At 36.0% G+C, this 20,058-nt stretch overlaps 1 protein-coding gene across 4 annotated transcripts in view; it reads right to left on the bottom strand.

Moving 5' to 3' along the window:
• Positions 1-6,637: 6,637 nt before the first annotated feature.
• The window catches only part of LOC128226920 (ATP-dependent translocase ABCB1-like), a 57,109-nt gene continuing 43,688 nt past the window's right edge, over positions 6,638-20,058 (bottom strand). For all 4 annotated transcript variants that reach the window (XM_052937032.1, XM_052937031.1, XM_052937034.1 and 1 more), the window contains 6 exons: positions 16,648-16,889; positions 15,496-15,661; positions 15,146-15,343; positions 14,158-14,364; positions 13,655-13,801; positions 6,638-13,232 (listed from right to left, as the gene is read on the bottom strand). In XM_052937032.1, the coding sequence (XP_052792992.1) occupies positions 13,032-13,232; positions 13,655-13,801; positions 14,158-14,364; positions 15,146-15,343; positions 15,496-15,661; positions 16,648-16,889 (1,161 nt within the window). In that variant the 3' untranslated portion in view covers positions 6,638-13,031. The remainder of the gene's footprint in view (positions 13,233-13,654; positions 13,802-14,157; positions 14,365-15,145; positions 15,344-15,495; positions 15,662-16,647; positions 16,890-20,058) is intronic.

The raw sequence follows: 20,058 nt of genomic DNA, 5'->3' as shown, positions 1-20,058 counted from the left end.
GAATGTTTGTTCAAATTGATCAATGTTGTCCTAGGATGCCCTTGACTTTGACCTTTTGACCAACTTTTTTTAACTTTTAAAACTACAGAAATTTTTACTACGAGTACAGTTTTGAAAGCATTTTTTTTTGTCAGATGACTTTTACTTGGCACATATTAAATAAGTTCATGCAACTAATCTGCTTGCAATGCTTTCTGGGCTCAGTTGTTGAACATGCTACGTTTTCAGGTAACCCAAACACAAAACATAAACTATATGTCTGTTGCCTTTTACCCATACATACACGCTCTGGATTGATATGACCACAAAAGCCATGCCAGAAGAGCATAGGCCCTTTTGGGCCTCTTGTTCATGGAAATAATGACATAATCATATTGATGTAATTCGTAATATGAAAAAAATAATTGAAATGAAACAATTTAAAGGATCTTAAATAAAAAGGGTCAAATATGGTCTGCAAAACTTGTTGAATAAGTATATATTTTTTATTTTGTTAAGATATTTTGTGTCTATATAATTTGAAACTCTCTTAAGTTCAAGTTTTAAAGTAAATTTGATTTAATAAGGTTATGTACCTTTGATTGCATATTTAAGCACACAAATGAAGTCAACAACATGCGAAACATCAAACAGCCCAATTTGGGACACAAACAAAATCATTGTGCACGAAATATTACATCCAATTTTTATGCATGTTTTAACATGAAGTTCATTGATTAATAGCAAGTTGTTGTAATGATAAGACCTGGTATTTTACAAAAAGAAAATACCTGGTATTGCCAAATTGTTGCATTTAAAAGCAACAAATGCAGAAACATACATTTCATAAGAATCCCTAATTGGGCTAAGTTCTACTTTTATAATACCAGATATTTATATTGAAGACCAATTTCACATTTCTCTTTTTTTCAACACACAAACTATATTCTCCTGACATGTAAGTATGCAACATTAAATTGTAATGAAATACTGATACAATTAATGCAAGGAGTTGTTCTTATTATAGAAGATGTAAAATAATAGGATAAACACGGGCTACGGGTTATAAAACATTTCCAGGTAAAATAGAGGATCTGGCCATCATCAGGTTGTAATTCGTATATATATACGAGATGTAAGCAGGATTTTAATGTTTAATAATTGCTGATGTGAAAATATTCATTACTATATCATATCATATATTAGATTTGAATACTTTGACTCATTAAAAAGGCATGACTGTGATTTATTAGACCCTAGGTGCAATAAATTGAATTCAAACTGTCAAGTTTTTGGACCTAAAAAGTTGCAATTTTATGGATTAATACTGAAGCACATATATATATTTAATAGCAACTATTTTTGATATAAAAAAGCTGTGTTTTATCCATAAGCAACATAAATGAAAATCTTGTAAAATAGTCTAGTCTTCTTTAAATTGTCTCTTTTAGTGGTTTTACTAAAAGCTCATTTGTAGTTCTTACAAGAACTATGTCTTAATAGTTTATACAAGAACTACGTATGTCTCAGTAGTTCTAATTAGTTTTAAGTAGTTCTTACAAGAACTATGTTTTAGTAGTTTTTACAAGAACTACATAATTATGTCTTAGTAGTTATGTCTCATCTATTCATTGTTTTTGCCCTGTCCGCCAGTCACTCAGTCCGTCAGTCTGTATGTCACACTTTGTTTACGCTCAATAACTATAGAACACCCAGGAACTTCATACTTGGTCTTGGTATGGTCATGACTATTAGATGACCCCTATTGATTTTGTGATCAGTAGGTCAAAGGTCAATGTCGTGGTAAACTTGAGGTGAAAAAACGGTTTCCCCTCAATAACTAAAGATCCTTTGGGTCCAGGAACTTCATACTTGGTATGCTTGGTTGTTCATGACTAGTAGAAAACCCCTATTGATTTTGAGATCAAAAGGTCAAAGGTCAAGGTTGTGGTTACCTTCAGGTAAAAAAAAATATGTTGGCTGTGACCTTAAGCTTAAGACTGGTTTCTGCTCAATAACTAAAGAACGCTTGTACCCAGGACCTTCATACTTGGTATGCTAGTTGGTCATGACTAGTAGATGACTCCTATTGATTTTGAGATCAGTGGGTCAAAGGTCAAGGTCACCGTGACCTTGAGGTGAAGAAACGGTTTCCGCAAAATAACTAAAGAACGCTTGCACCCAGGAACTTCATACTTGGTATGCTAGATGGTCATGACTAGTAGATGAACCCTATTGATTTTAAAATCAGCAGGTCAAAGGTCAAGGTCGCCGTGATCATGAGGTGAAGAAATGGTTACCGCTCAGTAACTAAAGAGCACTTGCACCCAGGAACTTCATACTTGGTATGCAAGTTGGTCATGACTAGTAGATGACCCCTATTAATTTTGTGATCAGTCTTTGTTTCCGCTTAATCAATTAAGAACGCTTGCACCAAGGAACATCAAACTTGGTGTGCTAGTTGGTCATGACTAGTAGATGAGGTCAAGGTCGTCATGACCTTGAGGTGAAGAAGCGGTTACTGCTCAGTAACAAAAGAATGCTTGCACCCAGGAACTTCATAAACCAAACTTCACTATTGGTTCCTCTCCAGTCCAAAATTACAAATTTCATGTCCCATCATTTATTATCCCCTGCAGAATCGAAGGTTTCGGTAGGGGGATATTGTTTTGGCGTTGTCCATCCATCCCTCATTCCGTCTGTTCGTCCTGTACCATATCTTGGAAGGTATTGATCAGAAAATGTTCAAACTTGGTCAGAATGTTCCCCTTGATCAAATCTCAACCACTTGTAAAAGTGTGTCTCTTGGGGTCAAAAACTTGGTCACTAGGTCAAATCTTTGAAGAAAAAAATGAACATACTAGAGGCATTATACATCGCCAAATATTCATGAATCTTAATCAGAATGTTTTACTTGATGAACTCTTGGTCGTAAATAAACCTGGGTCACATATGATTGAAAATTAGGTCACTAGGTCAAATCTTAGAAAAATCTTGTCTGGAACCATATCATGATAATGATTGGTCAAGTTATGTTCAAAATTGGTCATGATGTAGCCCTTGATGAAATATTGACCACTTAAAAAGTGGGTAACATGGGGTCAAAAACTAAGTCACTAGGTCAAATCTTAGAAAATCTTTGGAGCAATCTAGAGGCATTACACATGGTCAAATATTAATAAAACTCAATCAGAATGTTTTCCTTTGTTGAAATCTTGGACTTATTTGAAACTGGGTCAGATATGATCGAAACTTATGTCATAAGGTCAAATTTTAGATTTTTTTTGTCCAGAATGGAAATGATTGGTCGGATTATGTTCAAACTTGGTCATAATGTACCCCTTGATGAAACATGGACCGCTTGTTTTCCTTGATTGTTGTTGAATAGTTCGAAATTTGGTCACATTGGGTCAGAAACCAGGTCAGTAGGTGAAATCTTTGAAAATTGTGTCCCTATCCAAATATTGGTATTGAATAGTCAGTTATGTTCAAATTTGGTCAGAATGTTTGCCTTAATGAAATCTTACAAGAGTTTTAAAATTGGTCACATGGGGTCAAAAACTAGATCACTAGGTCATATCTTACAGAAATCTTGGTAACACTCTAGAGGCAATACATCTCCTCTAATTTCCATGAAACTTAATCAGAATGTTTGCCTCATTGAAATCTTGGAATAGTTTGAAACTAGTTTGAAACTAGTAGGTCATGTGGGGTCAAAAATGAGGTCACTGGGTCAAATCTAAAAAAAAACCTTGTGGACATTCTAGAGGCTATATTTTTTTAATATATATGGACCAAAAATTGATCAGAATGTTTGCCTTGATGAAATCTTAAATTAGTTTAGAACTGGGTAACATGGAGTCATAAACTAGGTTTCTTGGTCAATACAACCACACAATAGGAGAAACTAGCGCTTTTTCAAAAAATCAATCTCTAGTTTAATCATGTGTATATATAATATGGCACCATTCAAACTATGTACTCATTAAAGTTGAGCGCAAAATCTGTAATACTAATGACTTCACATTTGGTACCAGACCAAGTACCAGTTTGAATCATATTTACATGTAGTAACAAACCAAGTACCAGTTTGAATATAAGCACGCTTTGATACTGCTTTTAATATAAGATATTGTTGGTACATGATATGAATTTAAGATCAGTAGGTGAAAGGTCAAGGTTACGGTGACCTTGAGGTAAAAACAGTTTCCGCTCAATAACTAAAGAACGCTTGGAGCCAGGAACTTCATACTTGGTATGCAAGTTGGTCATAATTAGTAGATGACTCCTATTGATTTTGAGATCACTTATCTTATGCTGTAGATGTTACTATTGAATATTGGTGAATAGGCCAAACTTCAAGGTCACTGTTGGTTCCTCTAGTCCAAAAAAAATAAATTCATGTCCATCATCCATGGCTCACCAATCACTGAAGCATGGCTCACCCACCATTGTAGCATGGCTCACCCACCACTGTTGCATGGCTCACCCACCACTGAACCATGACTCACCCACCACTGTAGCATGGCTCACCCACCACTGAACCATGACTCACCCACCACTGTAGCATGGCTCACCCACCATTGTAGCATGGCTCACCCACCACTGTAGCATGGCTCACCCACCACTGAACCATGACTCACCCACCACTGTAGCATGGCTCACCCACCATTGTAGCATGGCTCACCCACCACTGTAGCATGGCTCACCCACCACTGAACCATGACTCACCCACCACTGTAGCATGGCTCACCCATCATTGAAGCATGACTCACCCACCACTGTTGCATGGCTCACCCACCACTGAACCATGACTCACCCACCACTGTAGCATGGCTCACCCACCATTGTAGCATGGCTCACCCACCACTGTAGCATGGCTCATCCATCATTGTAGCATGGCTCACCCATTATTGTAGCATGGCTCACCCATTATTGTAGCATGACTCAATCATGATTGTAGCATGGCTCACCCATCATTTTAGCATGGCTCACCCACCCATGTAGCATGGCTCAACCACTTGTACCATGGCTCACCCACCATTGTAGCATGGCTCACCCATGCATTGATCGAAGCATGGCTCACCCATTGTTGTAGTAGCACTCACCCATCATTGTAGCATTACTCACCCATTATTGTAGCACCATTATTTTATCAAGGCTCACCAACAATTGTATCATGGCTCACCCACCATTGTGGCATGGCTCACCCTCCATTGTAGTATGGCTCACCCACCATTGTAGCATTTCTCACCCATGCATTGAAGCATGGCTCACCCATTATTGTAGCAGCGCTCACACACCATTGTAGCATGGCTCACCCATGCATTGAAGCATGGCTCACCCATTATTGTAGCAGCGTTCACCCATCATTGCAGCATGACTCACCCATTATTGTAGCATGGCTCACCCATTATTGTAGCATGGCTCACCCATGCATTGTAGCATGGCTCAGCCATCATTGTAGCATGGCTTAACCATTATTGTAGCATGGCTCACCCATGCATTGTAGCATGGCTCAGCCATCATTGTAGCATGGCTTACCCATACGTTTTAAGGGGTTTGTACAGAAAATATTACCATGATCGTTTGAGGTTGCAACATGTCAAAATGGTCTTGACAAATTGTAGATATCTGTAGTGTAGTTGCATTGACCTAAAGAGCAGGATTCATTTGGGGAACAATATCGCATTGACAATATGGTGAAGGTTTGTGACAAATTATCAACATCCACACCAAGCTGGATTCTTGCAAGCATGAGCACACTTCTTCAAACGAAATAATCCATGCCATCTTGTACCAGACAAATTAATCCATACCATCTTGTACCAGACAAATTAATCCATACCATCTTGTACCAGACAAATTAATCCATACCATCTTGTACCAGACAAATTAATCCATACCATCTTGTACCAGACAAAATAATCCATACCATCTTGTACCAGACAAATTAATCCATACCATCTTGTACCAGACAAATTAATCCATACCATCTTGTACCAGACAAATTAATCCAAACCATCTTGTACCAGACAAAATAATCCATACCATCTTGTACCAGACAAATTAATCCATACCATCTTGTACCCTGTTAGACAAATTAATCCATACCATCTTGTACCAGACAAATTAATCCATACCATCTTGTACCAGACAAAATAATCCATACCATCTTGTACCAGACAAATTAATCCATACCATCTTGTACCAGACAAAATAATCCATACCATCTTGTACCAGACAAATTAATCCATACCATCTTGTACCAGACAAAATAATCCATACCATCTTGTACCAGACAAATTAATCCATACCATCTTGTACCAGACAAAATAATCCATACCATCTTGTACCAGACAAATTAATCCATACCATCTTGTACCAGACAAAATAATCCATACCATCTTGTACCAGACAAATTAATCCATACCATCTTGTACCAGACAAAATAATCCATACCATCTTGTAACAGATAAACTTATGCTACCATCTTGCACCAGACAAATTAATATCATCTCCTACCAGACAAACTCAATCTGTACCAGACAAATTAATCCATATCATCTTGTACCAGACATATTAATCCATACCATCTTGTACCAGACAAATTAATCCAAAACATGTAAACATTCATGTACACAGAAGAACACTTAAATGTTAAACAACATTTATTAGATACAAGTAAAACAATAACATAAAAAACATGATGAAACTGCAAAATACAAGTATAATATAAACTAATATTGTGACCGTGTATGTGTATACTTAATATGATCAATAAACAAAAAATTGCAAATGAATATCAATAACATTTCCTGAGATTTTTTATTTCAAACTATTTTGACCAATTTAGTTTAGTCTCTCATAGTACTTTTTTACCAGATAAGACTCTCTTTTTTAACTATTTTTCAAGCCATACCCAAATATACTGCAGCAAATTCTATATGAACAAGAGCTGTCACAGTATGTGACGAATGCCCCCGAATGTGACATTGACCTACGAACAAGGTCAGTACATGAAAAATTGATCTTGCCTTTATGTGTTAAATACATATGGCAAGTTATTTTAAATTTCCTCTTAACATAAAAAAATACCACCCATACTTGACAACCTACACTGTTATGTCCTTATATTCAGAATTCCCTTGTGAATAAACACTTAGTGTATCTTTCACCTTAGAGGTAGGGACATGGGTCTTGCACAGGACACGTCGTCTTCGTATGTGGAACACATGTAGCAAGTTATTTTAAAATCTGTCCATACAAGGGAAAGTTACAGCCCGGACTCGACAACCTATACCCTATGTCCTTGTATACAGCACTCCATTGTGAATAAACACTAAGTGTGACCTTGACCTTTGAGGTAGGGACACGGGTCTTGCACGCGACACGTCGTCTTGGTATGTGGAACACATGTGGCAAGTTATTTTCAAATCTGTCCATACAAGGGAAAGTTACAGCCCGGACACGACAACCTATACTCTATGTCCTTATATGTTGCACTCCATTTAGAATAAACACTATGTGTGACCTTCACCTTTGAGGTAGGGACACGGGTTTTGCACGCGACACGTCATCTTGGTATATGGAACACATGTGGCAAGTTATTTTCAAATCTGTCCATACAAGGGAAAGTTACAGCCCGGACACGACAACCTATACTCTATGTCCTTATATGCAGCACTCCATTGTAAATAAACACTAAGTGTGACCTTGGCCTTTGAGGTAGGGACACGGGTCTTGCACGTGACACATTGTCTTGGTATGTGGAACACATGTGGCAAGTTATTTTAAAATCTGTCTAAACAAGAGAAAGTAACAGCCCAGACACGACAACCTGTACTCTATGTCCTTATATGCAGCACTCCATTGTGAATAAACACTAAGTGTGACCTTGACCTTTGAGGTAGGGACACGGGTTTTGCACGCGACACGTCGTCTTGGTATGTGGAACACATTTGGCAAGTTATTTTAAAATCTGTCCATACAAGAGAAAGTTACAGTCCGGACACGACAACCTATACTCTATGCTTATATGCAGCACTCTTATGGTGAATAAACACTAAGTGTGACCTTGACCTTTGAGGTAGGGACACGGGTTTTGCACGCGACACGTCGTCTTGGTATGTGGAACACATTTGGCAAGTTATTTTAAAATCTGTCCATACAAGAGAAAGTTACAGTCCGGACACGACAACCTATACTCTATGCTTATATGCAGCACTCTTATGGTGAATAAACACTAAGTGTGACCTTGACCTTTGAGGTAGGGACACGGGTCTTACACGCGACACGTCGTCTTGGTATGTGGTACACATATGGCAAGTTATTTTAAAATCGGTCCATACAAGAGAAAGTTACAGCCCGGACACGACAACCTATACTCTATGTCCTTATATGCAGCACTCCATTGTGAATAAACACTAAGTGTGACCTTGACCTTTGAGGTAGGGACACGAATCTTGCACGCCACACGTCGTCTTGGTATGTGGAACACATGTGGCAAGTTATTTTAAAATCTGTCCATACAAGGGAAAGTTACAGAGCCGGACGGACGGACGGTGCGATTTTAATATGCCCACCTTCGGGGGCATAAAAACTAATTTACCATAACAAAGTCAATAATGAGATTCTTTATTAGAGTGGCCATCAATATATGATGTTATCTCAGCTTGGTAAACAATGCAGTGTACTGTGATATGTTCATAATTGATAACGATCTTGTTAAATATTACCATGAAAATGGGTTGTGTATACCATGTGATAAATTGCGTCATAAATGCTTCCTTGGAAGCCAAAATTTTGCTTCGAATGACACCTTTAAACAAAGATAACATTATCATTTCTTCACCATTTTAAATTAACCATAGTGCAGGCTACGCCACTTAAAGAGCCCCACCTTGGTCTTTTACCAGAGTTAAATAGAGAGTTTAGTTTCTTAAAATACTTTGACAAACCTTTTTACAAAACTGCTGCCTAATGGAGCACTGTCAAAAGATTATTTCGAAAACAAGTTTTTCAATGTGTTTGCGGAACCCAATCGCCTAATCAAAATCCGGTAATTAAAGGAATATGGGGCTCTTTAAGAGGCTCAGACTGGCCTTTGATCTTTGTTTTAAGTCTTCATTCAAGCAAAATGTTGCCTTCCGACCTAGCATGACATTGTATATACACAAGCCGTCTATGTCAACCCGTAGGCGATACAACAGTTGTTGTAGAACTAAGCATAACCAGTATATTAAAGGTATTGAAATTTCCCATGGCATGCAAGTTTGATGCATAAATATAAATCTAATATTCAAGAATTCCATTTTCATTCATAAGGCAGATCTAAAAGCCTGACATTCCTTCATAATTGGGAAAGTTCAAGTACTGTTATAGTTTAAAGGAAGTCATCACGTCTTGTCCAGGTTAAAAATGCCAACAGCTGATTTTTATTTCATAATTAGAAGACTTCTAAAACATATTTGTTCAGTGTTGGACATGCAGCATAATATTTATAAATAAAACAACTATTTTCTGAATATACAATGTACATTGATTATATCGACATGTAAATACACTAGAACATAAAATACAAAATAAAATAGCATGTAAGTAATGGTTACAGAATGTAAGAATGGCTCTTTCTAGTATGGATTTCAACAATACATTGTGTCGGGGACATTTGTTGTACAAAATTTTCTAGCATTGCATATACACCACAGGTATTGATTGAACCATTTAATAACCATACATAAACATTATACAAGAAGCTGTTTTTATGTCATGATCCAAGGTGAGCAACATGTAGAACAGCTCAACGCAGGATTGTACATGCATGGATTGTGTCATGTTGAGGGGGAAAATACAATCTTTAGTAATATTAAAACATCACAAAACAATCTCAGAGCAACATAAAGCCTATTTTCCATGAGCACGCTGTCAGCATCTGTCATCAGTATTTTTAAAACAGAAATTATATTCCATATCCACAAAAAAATAATGTAGACAATCATATCTTTAAGTAGAAATAGCATCTGATTATGAAGTAATTCTATTTTAATAGTCACAATTGTTATTAACATTTACAGACACAAACATTTGGTATGCATTTATTTAAAAGTTCCATTTTATGTAAAAACAACAACAACACATTCTAATTGAACAAAGACTTAAAAACTTCATTATACATATTTTTTCATTGATACCAGTGTTTTTAAGTATTTTAGTTCAATCAATGATCAGAAAGAGTTTTTGCTATTATTTCTATATATATATTTTTTAAAGCAAAACCCTGTCACTTTAATGGTCCCATTCTCTAAAATCACTAACTGTGCAATAGCGGACATAGACCAGAGGCAAAGTAGACACATGGAACAGACTGAACAATATTTATAATGTTCCGTTTTAACGTAGGCAGACAGAACATGGACAGCATGATCAAGGAATACCAGCCTTAAGGAAACTGAGTAAACTGAGAAAAGTAAAGTAAAAGAATTGTAAAAGTTGGACTGAAAACAAGATGTGTACAGGTATTCTATTTATAAAGAAAAATAAATGGCAAGACCAAATTTCACAAACTGCTGTAGTTTTGTTTTGGATAACAATCAGTAAATTTGTAATATAAAATTTTAATGAGAGGTATTAAATTCTTATATCATACAAAATGTTTGAACAAAAAGTGGATATTAGCTGTTAACTGAGGGACATAACTAGAGAAGAAAACAGCCAGTCATAGGCATTGCTAGACTACAAGAATTTATATTTATGATGGTCTGGGAGCTTCATGTATGGCCCACATGATGACAACACTGAGCCTATCACTACCTCAAGTTTCTTTTAAAACTGGTCCCAGCAGTTCTTAAACAGATAACCGAGTATTTAAATGGTGTGTATATTGTAAATAGAAAGGTAATACATTCTGATTCCTCCATATTTTGATTTTTGTTTCTGTTAAAACCAAAGTTTGTGTGAATTTCCTTTATGGGGTCATCAAATATGCAAAATAAAGTTGAGGATGGTAAATATTCATGAGTTGTTAATTAAGTACATTTTGTGCTGTTCAACATTTTTTCTTTTCTTTTTTAACAAGATATTGCATCAATATATCCTATCAGAAAATATGTTTCTAACACTAAAATCAATTATAATTGTAAAGCATGCTAGACTGTAAAGTGATTAAATGTGTTTAATTAGAATTTGAACAATTAAGTAATTTTGAGAAAGTGGGGCCAAATATGATATCGATATGATAACAATGAGTGCTTCAATTTGCTTAAGCCTTGTGTGAAATCAAGTGTAGATGTATTTCATCCTTACAAGAAAATGTATGATCTGGGGTTTAATTCTGTTTGTAAATAGCTGGATAATTGCGAAAAGTAGGCGGAGATTGGGGAGACCCAAATCAGTTCTCATAGGGGCAGCAAAAAATATAGTCAGATGGGCCGACACTAAATGCCAGGATATTTTACCCGGTACAGGGTCATCTTAAATACCCTCATGATATGTTTTATTGAAGAAAGACTTTTAATAAATATCCATGTACATTGGACAAATGCAAACAATTGCAAAAACAATCTGACAGTGATAGAAAGGGCGGAAATATTGCATGTACAATGAATGTGTATTTCTTAGGCCTGCCTGTAAATGAAAATCCATTAAAAAAATAGGATGGTACTACAGTTTTTTTCCAGACAAACAGAAGGCTTGCACTGCATGTATATTGCTAGTAGATCTGAGGTCAAGCTATTTATAAAAATATCATCAATAAAGAGTAAGCCTAAACTCGCTGATATGGGACTACATGTATTTGTGCATATAAAACAATGGCTAATAATTTACAACCATAATGTAAAGAAGCATAACAAAGTTTTAGTTAGTATAAAAATGGTACCGACATTAAATATGGTATGTTATAGCCAGTATGATGATTTGTGGTACGAAATAATGTCAAGAAAATTGATTTAATAATGAAGACAAAGGTTCATAATGTTCATAGTGTTCGTGTCTATTCTTTAAGTAAGACATAATAAGGTATATGATTCTTGATTAAAATTTCTTAAAAAGCACTCTCTGGGCTAAAGATTTACAAAGCCTGAAGCATATAATGAGTTTATACAAAAATGATTAATAAACACACTCAAACTGCAAATTAAGTTACCGGGTAATAGTTCAACACAATTGACAAAGTACAAAATAATGCTTTTGATAAGGAATTCTCAATTAATAAAAATATACATATCCAAAATATTTGGATTTTCTAATATTAAAGACAAAAGTCCATAAAAGGCCAATTAAAGAACAAACTGAAGGATAAAATGCTAACAAACACTTTATCATAGTTAAGTAACTTGAAAAATAACAGCATAATTGTAACAATATGTCATTTGGTAATAAGAAATATTGGTATCATCTGATCAATTTGAGGTTGATAATAACGTATAACAATATATGAAAATATATATACATAAGTTCTGGTTGGTTTGGTGTTTTTCTTAAGTTAGCACATGAGGTATTTGATAATGCAATAACTAATACAACTAGAAATGTGTCCATAGGACACGGATGCCCCCACTTCGATTTTTTGTCACAGAAAATAAGCCATAATGATTATTCAGGATAATCTCAAGTCTTTTTTTGCAAATAAAGGGCCGTAACTCCTAAATGACAAAAGCGATTTCCATGGCTATCTAACTTGATCAAGATATTATGGTCACAATCATGTATGTAAAGTTTGGTGAGGATTGGACACATACTTTTCAAGAATTAGATTGGAAACATATATTTTTGAAGTATTTTTGGCAAAAAAGGGCCGTAACTCCTAAATGACTAAAGCGATTTCCATGACTATCGAACTTGATCAAGATATTATGGTCACAAACATGTGTTTAAAGTTTGGTGAGGATTGGACAAACAGTTTTCAAGAATTAGATCGGAAACAATCTTCGGGACGTACGTACGTACAGACAGACAGACGTACGTACGGACAAGGGCAACCCTATATGCCGCCACTTTGTGGGGGCATAAAAACATGTTGCCAGTCTTTTCATAGCCTATCATATGTCAGTCTATTTAGTGCGGGCTTGGACCATGTTTAACTTGTAATAGAAGCCCTGTTGCTTCATGAGCTCAGAGTGGCGCCCTTGTTCGGTGACGACGCCGTGCCGGATGACACAGATCTTATCAGCGTTCTGGATGGTGGAGAGGCGGTGGGCGATTACGATGCACGTGCGTCCTTCACGTGCACGGTCCAATGCATCCTGGACTACCTGATGACAAAATGTAAGACATTTTGGTACATAACATTTATCAATTACCAAGATTAATGATTGTTTGGGGTAGGAATCAATTAAAGAAATAAATTCGCTCCCATTTAGATGTAAATAAAATTGATCAGATACTTTGTTGAGAAATAAACTTGGAATTTAAATGCTTTCATTTAGATTACGCAGATATATAAGCAACATTTAATTTACTGAAATTGATTAATCATATTTTTAAGTATGTATCTAACAAGATTTCATATGTTAAGAGTTAAAGATTAAAACCATTTCCATTATTAAAATCAAAGATATTACTTGGAAGTTTTTTTAAAGGAAAAATAATTATATACAGCAAATGGATATGAAAGCATTATTCATAGTAATAAAACTATAATTGTAACAAAGGAAAGTTTTCAAACCGGACATACCTTTTCACTCTCTGTATCGAGGGCAGAAGTGGCCTCATCAAGGAGAAGTATTTTGGGGTTCCGCACTAAAGCTCGTGCAATGGCAACACGCTGTTTCTGACCCCCACTAAGCTGGGCCCCCTTCTCTCCTACATTTGTGTCATAACCCTGAAAATTGTGTGGGTGTCTTATGAAAAGTGTGGGTAATGGGTTTTCAGATGTTAATATTTAAAAAACAACATATAGCAGTCAATAAAATCTGTTACAGTTAGTCTCCCTTTACCCAGTAATTGCTTATGTGCAATTTCATTTTAAAAGAACTTTAACTGCTTATAGCATAATTTATTATATGCAACTAAGATTTGTTCCCCTTTGAAAGTTAAGAGGACACAAATTTTAACAATTAGAATATAATATGAAATCCTTATATACAATGTGTTTTAAACCGATGATGTTAGAAATCATCCCAGGAGAAATTATTTGACTGAAAACTGATAATCTGTTAGAACAAAAAAAAGACATACATCAGGTAAGGAAGAGATGAAGTCATGAATGTTGGCACTTCTAGCTGCCTGTATGATTTCATCCATGGGAATTTGGCGTGTATTGTCTCCATACGCGATGTTCTCTGCGATGCTGAGGTCAAACAAGACCGGCTCCTGGGATACGATGCCAATCTGCCCTCTCAGCCAAGCTAGGTCAAGGTCACGCACATTGTACTGATCCAACATCTGAAAGTTTATGAAAGTTAAGTTACATCTGGCATATAGAGTTTTACGGCATTTAGTCTTCATTTACATGTATTATTTACATCCACATTAAATCATACACGAAGATGTAGATTACAATATTCAAATTTACCACTCAGTAAAAGCCGATCAAAATCATTTTAAATTCAATAGATTTTATCCAAACTGTAGGAAATAACAGGGATTTTAGTCCTTATTTGCACCTACTTTTCACAATGTACAGTAATAATTGAAAAAAAGTTTTGTCCACAAAAAAAAACTTCAGTCAGTCCTGTTTCAGAGTTGCGATATTTTATGTATTATAATTCAAAACATCCAAATATAAACAAATAAGATTAATAATTTAAATCTGTACAGTTTATACTTAATTATAAATTTTGAAATAGCACAATAAATAGGATTTTTTTTTTAAGATTGTATATTCTCCCTTTAATCAGTAATTTCTTCATGTTGTTGTTCTGACATGTCATAATTCACTAATGTTATTCTCATTTCTAGACCTGATCAACCCAGTATATTTTTTAAAATTCGAGATGACAAATGCTAATAGATCGATAGGTTTTAAAGGAATCAAATTTAGTGAGTTTTTCAATAAAAGCAACAGACGAAAATCAAATTTACTAAGTAAAAACACGGCTACTATCAGATAATCAAATCAAAACTCCAGTGTCATTCATATCAATTCAGTTGTTTTCACAATCATGCTACACTATAAAACAAGTTTCTGTAGTACAAACTGATAATGAAGCAAAACAAAACTGACCACTTCCCCGCTTTCTGTGTCGTAGAACCGCTCGGTGAGTTGTACAGTGGTGGACTTGCCGCACCCTGAGCTACCAACCAGTGCTACTGTCTGGCCCGGCTCAACCTCAAGATCTAGCCCATTAAGCACCACAATGTCTGGCCGTGTTGGGTACCGGAACTTCACATTCTTGAAGCTGACTGTGCTTGAAAACTTGCCCTAGAAATAGCAAATTACTTTTCACATCTAATTAATGACAAGAGTTATACTCAAAGGAATTTTTCCAACCAAAATATATGTTCTAAAGTTGACCTCAAATAGCCTTGATTAAGCTTTTTTTATATGCATGTGCTCTAATGATGACGTTATACCTCTGGAGTTTTGGCATTTTTCCTCTCCTCCTCATCACCAATAGCCAGTTTGCGGTCCAGGAGTTTGAAGACCTGTTCTGCTGACACCTGGGCCTTTGCCGCATCAGGGGCCATGGCGCTAGCCTGACCTATGGCCATCCCACCAAACACTACGGCTGAGAATGCTCTGTAAGTTGATCATGAGTTTAATGATAATATGTCTATAACTTAATTATTATTTTTACAACCAGTCAACAAAACTGCAATTAAAGTGATGATAAAACCCCAGGTTTTTACAAGCCCCATCAAGGGCCTCTTACTAGCTTATCAAACTGAACACCAAATACCGATTTCTACCCAGATGACAGGTTCAAGTATATGTCTTTATAGTGTTAGTTTTTGAGATAATTTAGTAATTGTGAAATCATTTATATTCGTGGGCTTGATATTTCATGGTTTTCTGAAAAAGGATTTTGTCAGTACTAAAATTTGTGGATTTTCATTTTTTCGAAAAAAATAAATAACGGAAACGTCAGTCCTAAATCATCTGCAAAATCTCCATGTGCCGATCTTGTTCTATGTAAACACGCAGTCAATGAAAATGCAATGGGACAATATGTTAATTAGCGCAGATACCAATGTCAATTATCACTTGACAGGTAATTTAAGGGTCATAAATATAGATGCATATATAAAATATAAATAGTGAATGAATATTAAATAGTTCAGTCATTGGATGTCAATTAAGTATTTTTTTGCAAACTGTGAAAACACAGTAGGGGTGTTCAATTAAATATTTGAACAAAGAAACAAAATCAAGTGGCGTTGCTCAAGCACACGAGGTTAATAATCAGCACATTTAACATGTGCCGCACAGGTAGTTGATAATCATAACTTATGTACTTTGAATACCATGTATATTCATGTGAATACATGCATACCCTTTTACATAGACAGTATAATTTCAGAATTAAAGGTCAAATTTTCGTTGGGATATTGAAATCGTGGATAAGCCAACCTACAAAATCCATGAAAATTAATGTCCCACGAATATTTATGATTTCACAGTATAAGAACTGTTTATAAATTAACATTGAATCCAAGTAATGCAAGAGTTTGAGGTATCAAATAACAAGTTAATTCAAAATCATGCTAGCAGGTACATGGACTTACTTGAACACCTGCACATAGTCCAGCTCCTTCTGCTCCACAAGGTAAGCCCCAAGCCAGAACGAGGCTGCGTAACAAAAGAAGATCACTCCTTGAGAGAAGGAGAAGGCGATACCAACCACATGGGCTTTCTTCAAGGCATCACGGAACGGACCATTGAGCTCGTGCATGAACTTGTCAAGGAACATTCCCTCCCGAGTGAGGGAGGCCACAGTGCGGATGTTTTCAATGGATTCAATTGCTACCTGTACAATATAAATTAAAATACAAAGTACATACCTGCTAATAAACTTTGATTGAGCTTCATTTAATAACTGTAACCCCTTGATTTATAGTTCATTGTTTAAAGCCTGTGAACAACTGTTTTTACATGGCCCATGATCTTTTGCATAGGTACCCAACTTGACATATCTTTACTCTGCTCCCTCTTTCACATATGCTATCACTTTATTTCCTTTATCACATCAAGGTTTTTCGTAAAACTTCCACTGTTGACCATCTTCAATACTAGTGTTTTAGTTTAATTATTATTATCACCCGCCTATGAAATAGGGAGGAGGATATTGAAATGGCGTTGTCCGTCCGTCCTTCCGTCCGTCCGTCTTTCCGTCCGTCCTTCCTTCCTTCCGTCCGTCCGTCACCTGCATTTTCTCAGTAACCAGCCGGTATAATTTCATGAAACTTAAAATAAATATGAACCACTAAACTGGAATGATGCCCGTCCAAAAAAAAAAATTGATTGGTCAATTGTCCTTGGAGTTATTGCCCTTGATTTTTTGAAAAATGCACATTCACAGCCATTTCTCAGTCACTAGCTGGCAGAATTTCATGAAACTTAAAATAAATATGAATTACTATACTGGGATGATGCCTGTTCATTTTTTTTTTTTGGATTAGTCAATTGTACTTGGAGTTATTCCCCTTGATTTTTTTGAAAAACTCTCATTTACAGCCATTTCTCAGTAACTAGTTGGTAGAAATTCTTGAAACTTGAAACAAATATGAACCAACATACTGTGATGATGCCTGTTTATTTATATTTTGGATTGTGTAATTTCTATATGAGTTATTTGCCCTTGATTTATTAAAAGATCCATGTTTGCAGCCTTTTCTATGCAACTAGCTGGTAGAATTTCATGACACTTGGAATAAATAAGAACCAATATACTATGATGATGCCTGTCTATTTTTCTTTTGGATTGGTCATTTTTCCTTAGAGTTATTGCCCTTGATTTATTAAAAAATCATTGTTTGCAGCCATTTCTCAGTAAAACCAATGTGCTTATCTTATTCTTTCTGAGCTTTTTTTTAACCTTCAAGCACAAACAAGCCATCAAGCACAAACAAGCCATTGTTGGCGGGGGATATCTTTTCACTGAAAATGCTTGTTTATTTTACAATGATTGTGAAGAAACTTAAGATAACTAGTACAACGTAGCTTTGTTGAAGTGTTCTTGTTCCCTAAAAGTGCATGCATACTTTAATATAGCTGAACATGATGCACCAAAGTACCTTTGGTTTTGCACATTTTGGTTATGAAATCCCCAACTTTGTTATGCAAATGTTTGTGGATGTGAACATTGCTTTTCTAGATTTAATGTCGTTTTCTTATTTCACACGGTGTTAATTCACAATTTTAATAATCGCTGTTTCATGAACAGTGGATTTTAAAGGTTAAGAATTACAAGGTTGTGAGGGTCAGTTACAGGTTGCCTGATCAGTTACAGAATGTCTGATCAGTTACAGATTGTCTGATCAGTTACAGATTGTCTGATCAGTTACAGATTGTCTGGTCAGTTACAGATTGTCTGATCAGTTACAGGTTGTCAGATCATTACAGATTGTCTGATCAGTTACAGGTTGTCAGATCAGTTACCGATTGTCTGGTCAGATACAGGTTGTCAGATCAGTTACAGGTTGTCTGGTCAGATACAGGTTGTCTGGTCAGTTACAGATTGTCTGGTCAGTTACAGATTGTCTGATCAGTTACAGATTGTCTGATCAGCTACAGATTGTCTGATCAGTTACAGGTTGTCTGATCTGTTACAGTTTATCAGATCAGTTACAGGTTGTCTGATCAGTTACAGGTCGTTGGATAAGTTATAACCTTCTGATCAGTTACAGGTTGTCAGATCAGTTGCAGGTTGTCTGATCAGTTACAGGTTATCAGAGATCAATTACATGGTTAGTATATATTAATTTAATTTAGCTCAATTGTGACGAAAGCTGATAGCTTATAGAATCACTATCGAGTCTGTTTCCTGGGCAGAAACCAGTACTGTGTCCTTTTTGAGAGGCCATGAAAAAGTACCCTTAGTGGGGATCGAACCCACAACCTCTTGGGTGAGAGGAGGACACCTATACCACTTAACCACTCTCACCACTAACAAGATTGTTGATCAGCTACAGGTTGACAGATCAGTTACATTATGTAGGAACAGTTACAACATTGTCAGATCAGTTACAATGTGGTCAGATAGGTTAAGTTCAGATCAATTAAGGCTTTGTTGTATCAGTAACAGGTTGTCAGATCAGTTACACATTGGTTGAATCAGTAACAAGGTTGTCATATCATTAACAGGTTGTCTAGTCAGTAACATAGTTGTTGGATCAGTTACAAATTGTTGGATCAGTGTTAAAGGTTGTCGGATCAGTGCTACAGGTTGTCGGATCAGTTACAGGTTGCCGGATCAGTGTTACAGGTTATTGGATCAGTGTGACAGGTTATGGGATCAGTGTGACAGGTTATCGGATCAGTGTTACAGGTTATCGGATCAGTTACAGGTTATTGGATCATTGTTACAGGTTGTCGGATCAGTTATAGGTTGTTTGATCTGTTACAGGTTATCCGATCAGTTACAGGTTGTCTGATCAGAAACAGGTTATCGGATCAGTTACAGGTTATTGGATCAGTTACAGGTTATCAGATCAGTTACAGGGTTGTCAATCAGTAACCAGGTTGTCTGATCAGTTACAGGTTGTCGATCATTTACAGATCAGTTACAGGTTGTTGATCATTTACAGATCAGTTACAGGTTGTTGATCATTTACAGATCAGTTACAGGTTGTTGATCATTTACAGATCAGTTACAGGTTGTCGATCAGTTACACTCATCAATATAAGAATCAAATTGGAACAGTGATTATTAACAAATCGTAGAAAAACATCTATAGAAGTGAGTTTATTAAAAAAATATCTTTTGCTTTTATACAGGATTGGAAATGTGTATTGCCCAACATAAGCCCACATGTTCCCAAGCTTATTGACAATAACTTTTGATAAAAATATTGTTGTACCTGCATGTTTTGCTAATTGTCTCGTGCCAATGTCCACAACAGATCAAATCTCGAATGAGCGTCTCGATGAGATTAGGCCATTTTATTACCTTTATCTGTACAATTTCAGGCTTAAAT

The sequence above is a fragment of the Mya arenaria genome, chromosome 3 (assembly GCF_026914265.1).
Source record: "Mya arenaria isolate MELC-2E11 chromosome 3, ASM2691426v1".
In the NCBI taxonomy this organism is placed as follows: domain Eukaryota; kingdom Metazoa; phylum Mollusca; class Bivalvia; order Myida; family Myidae; genus Mya; species Mya arenaria.
The sequence above is the reverse complement of the archived record's forward strand: the minus strand, read 5'-3'. Positions and strand labels throughout refer to the sequence as shown.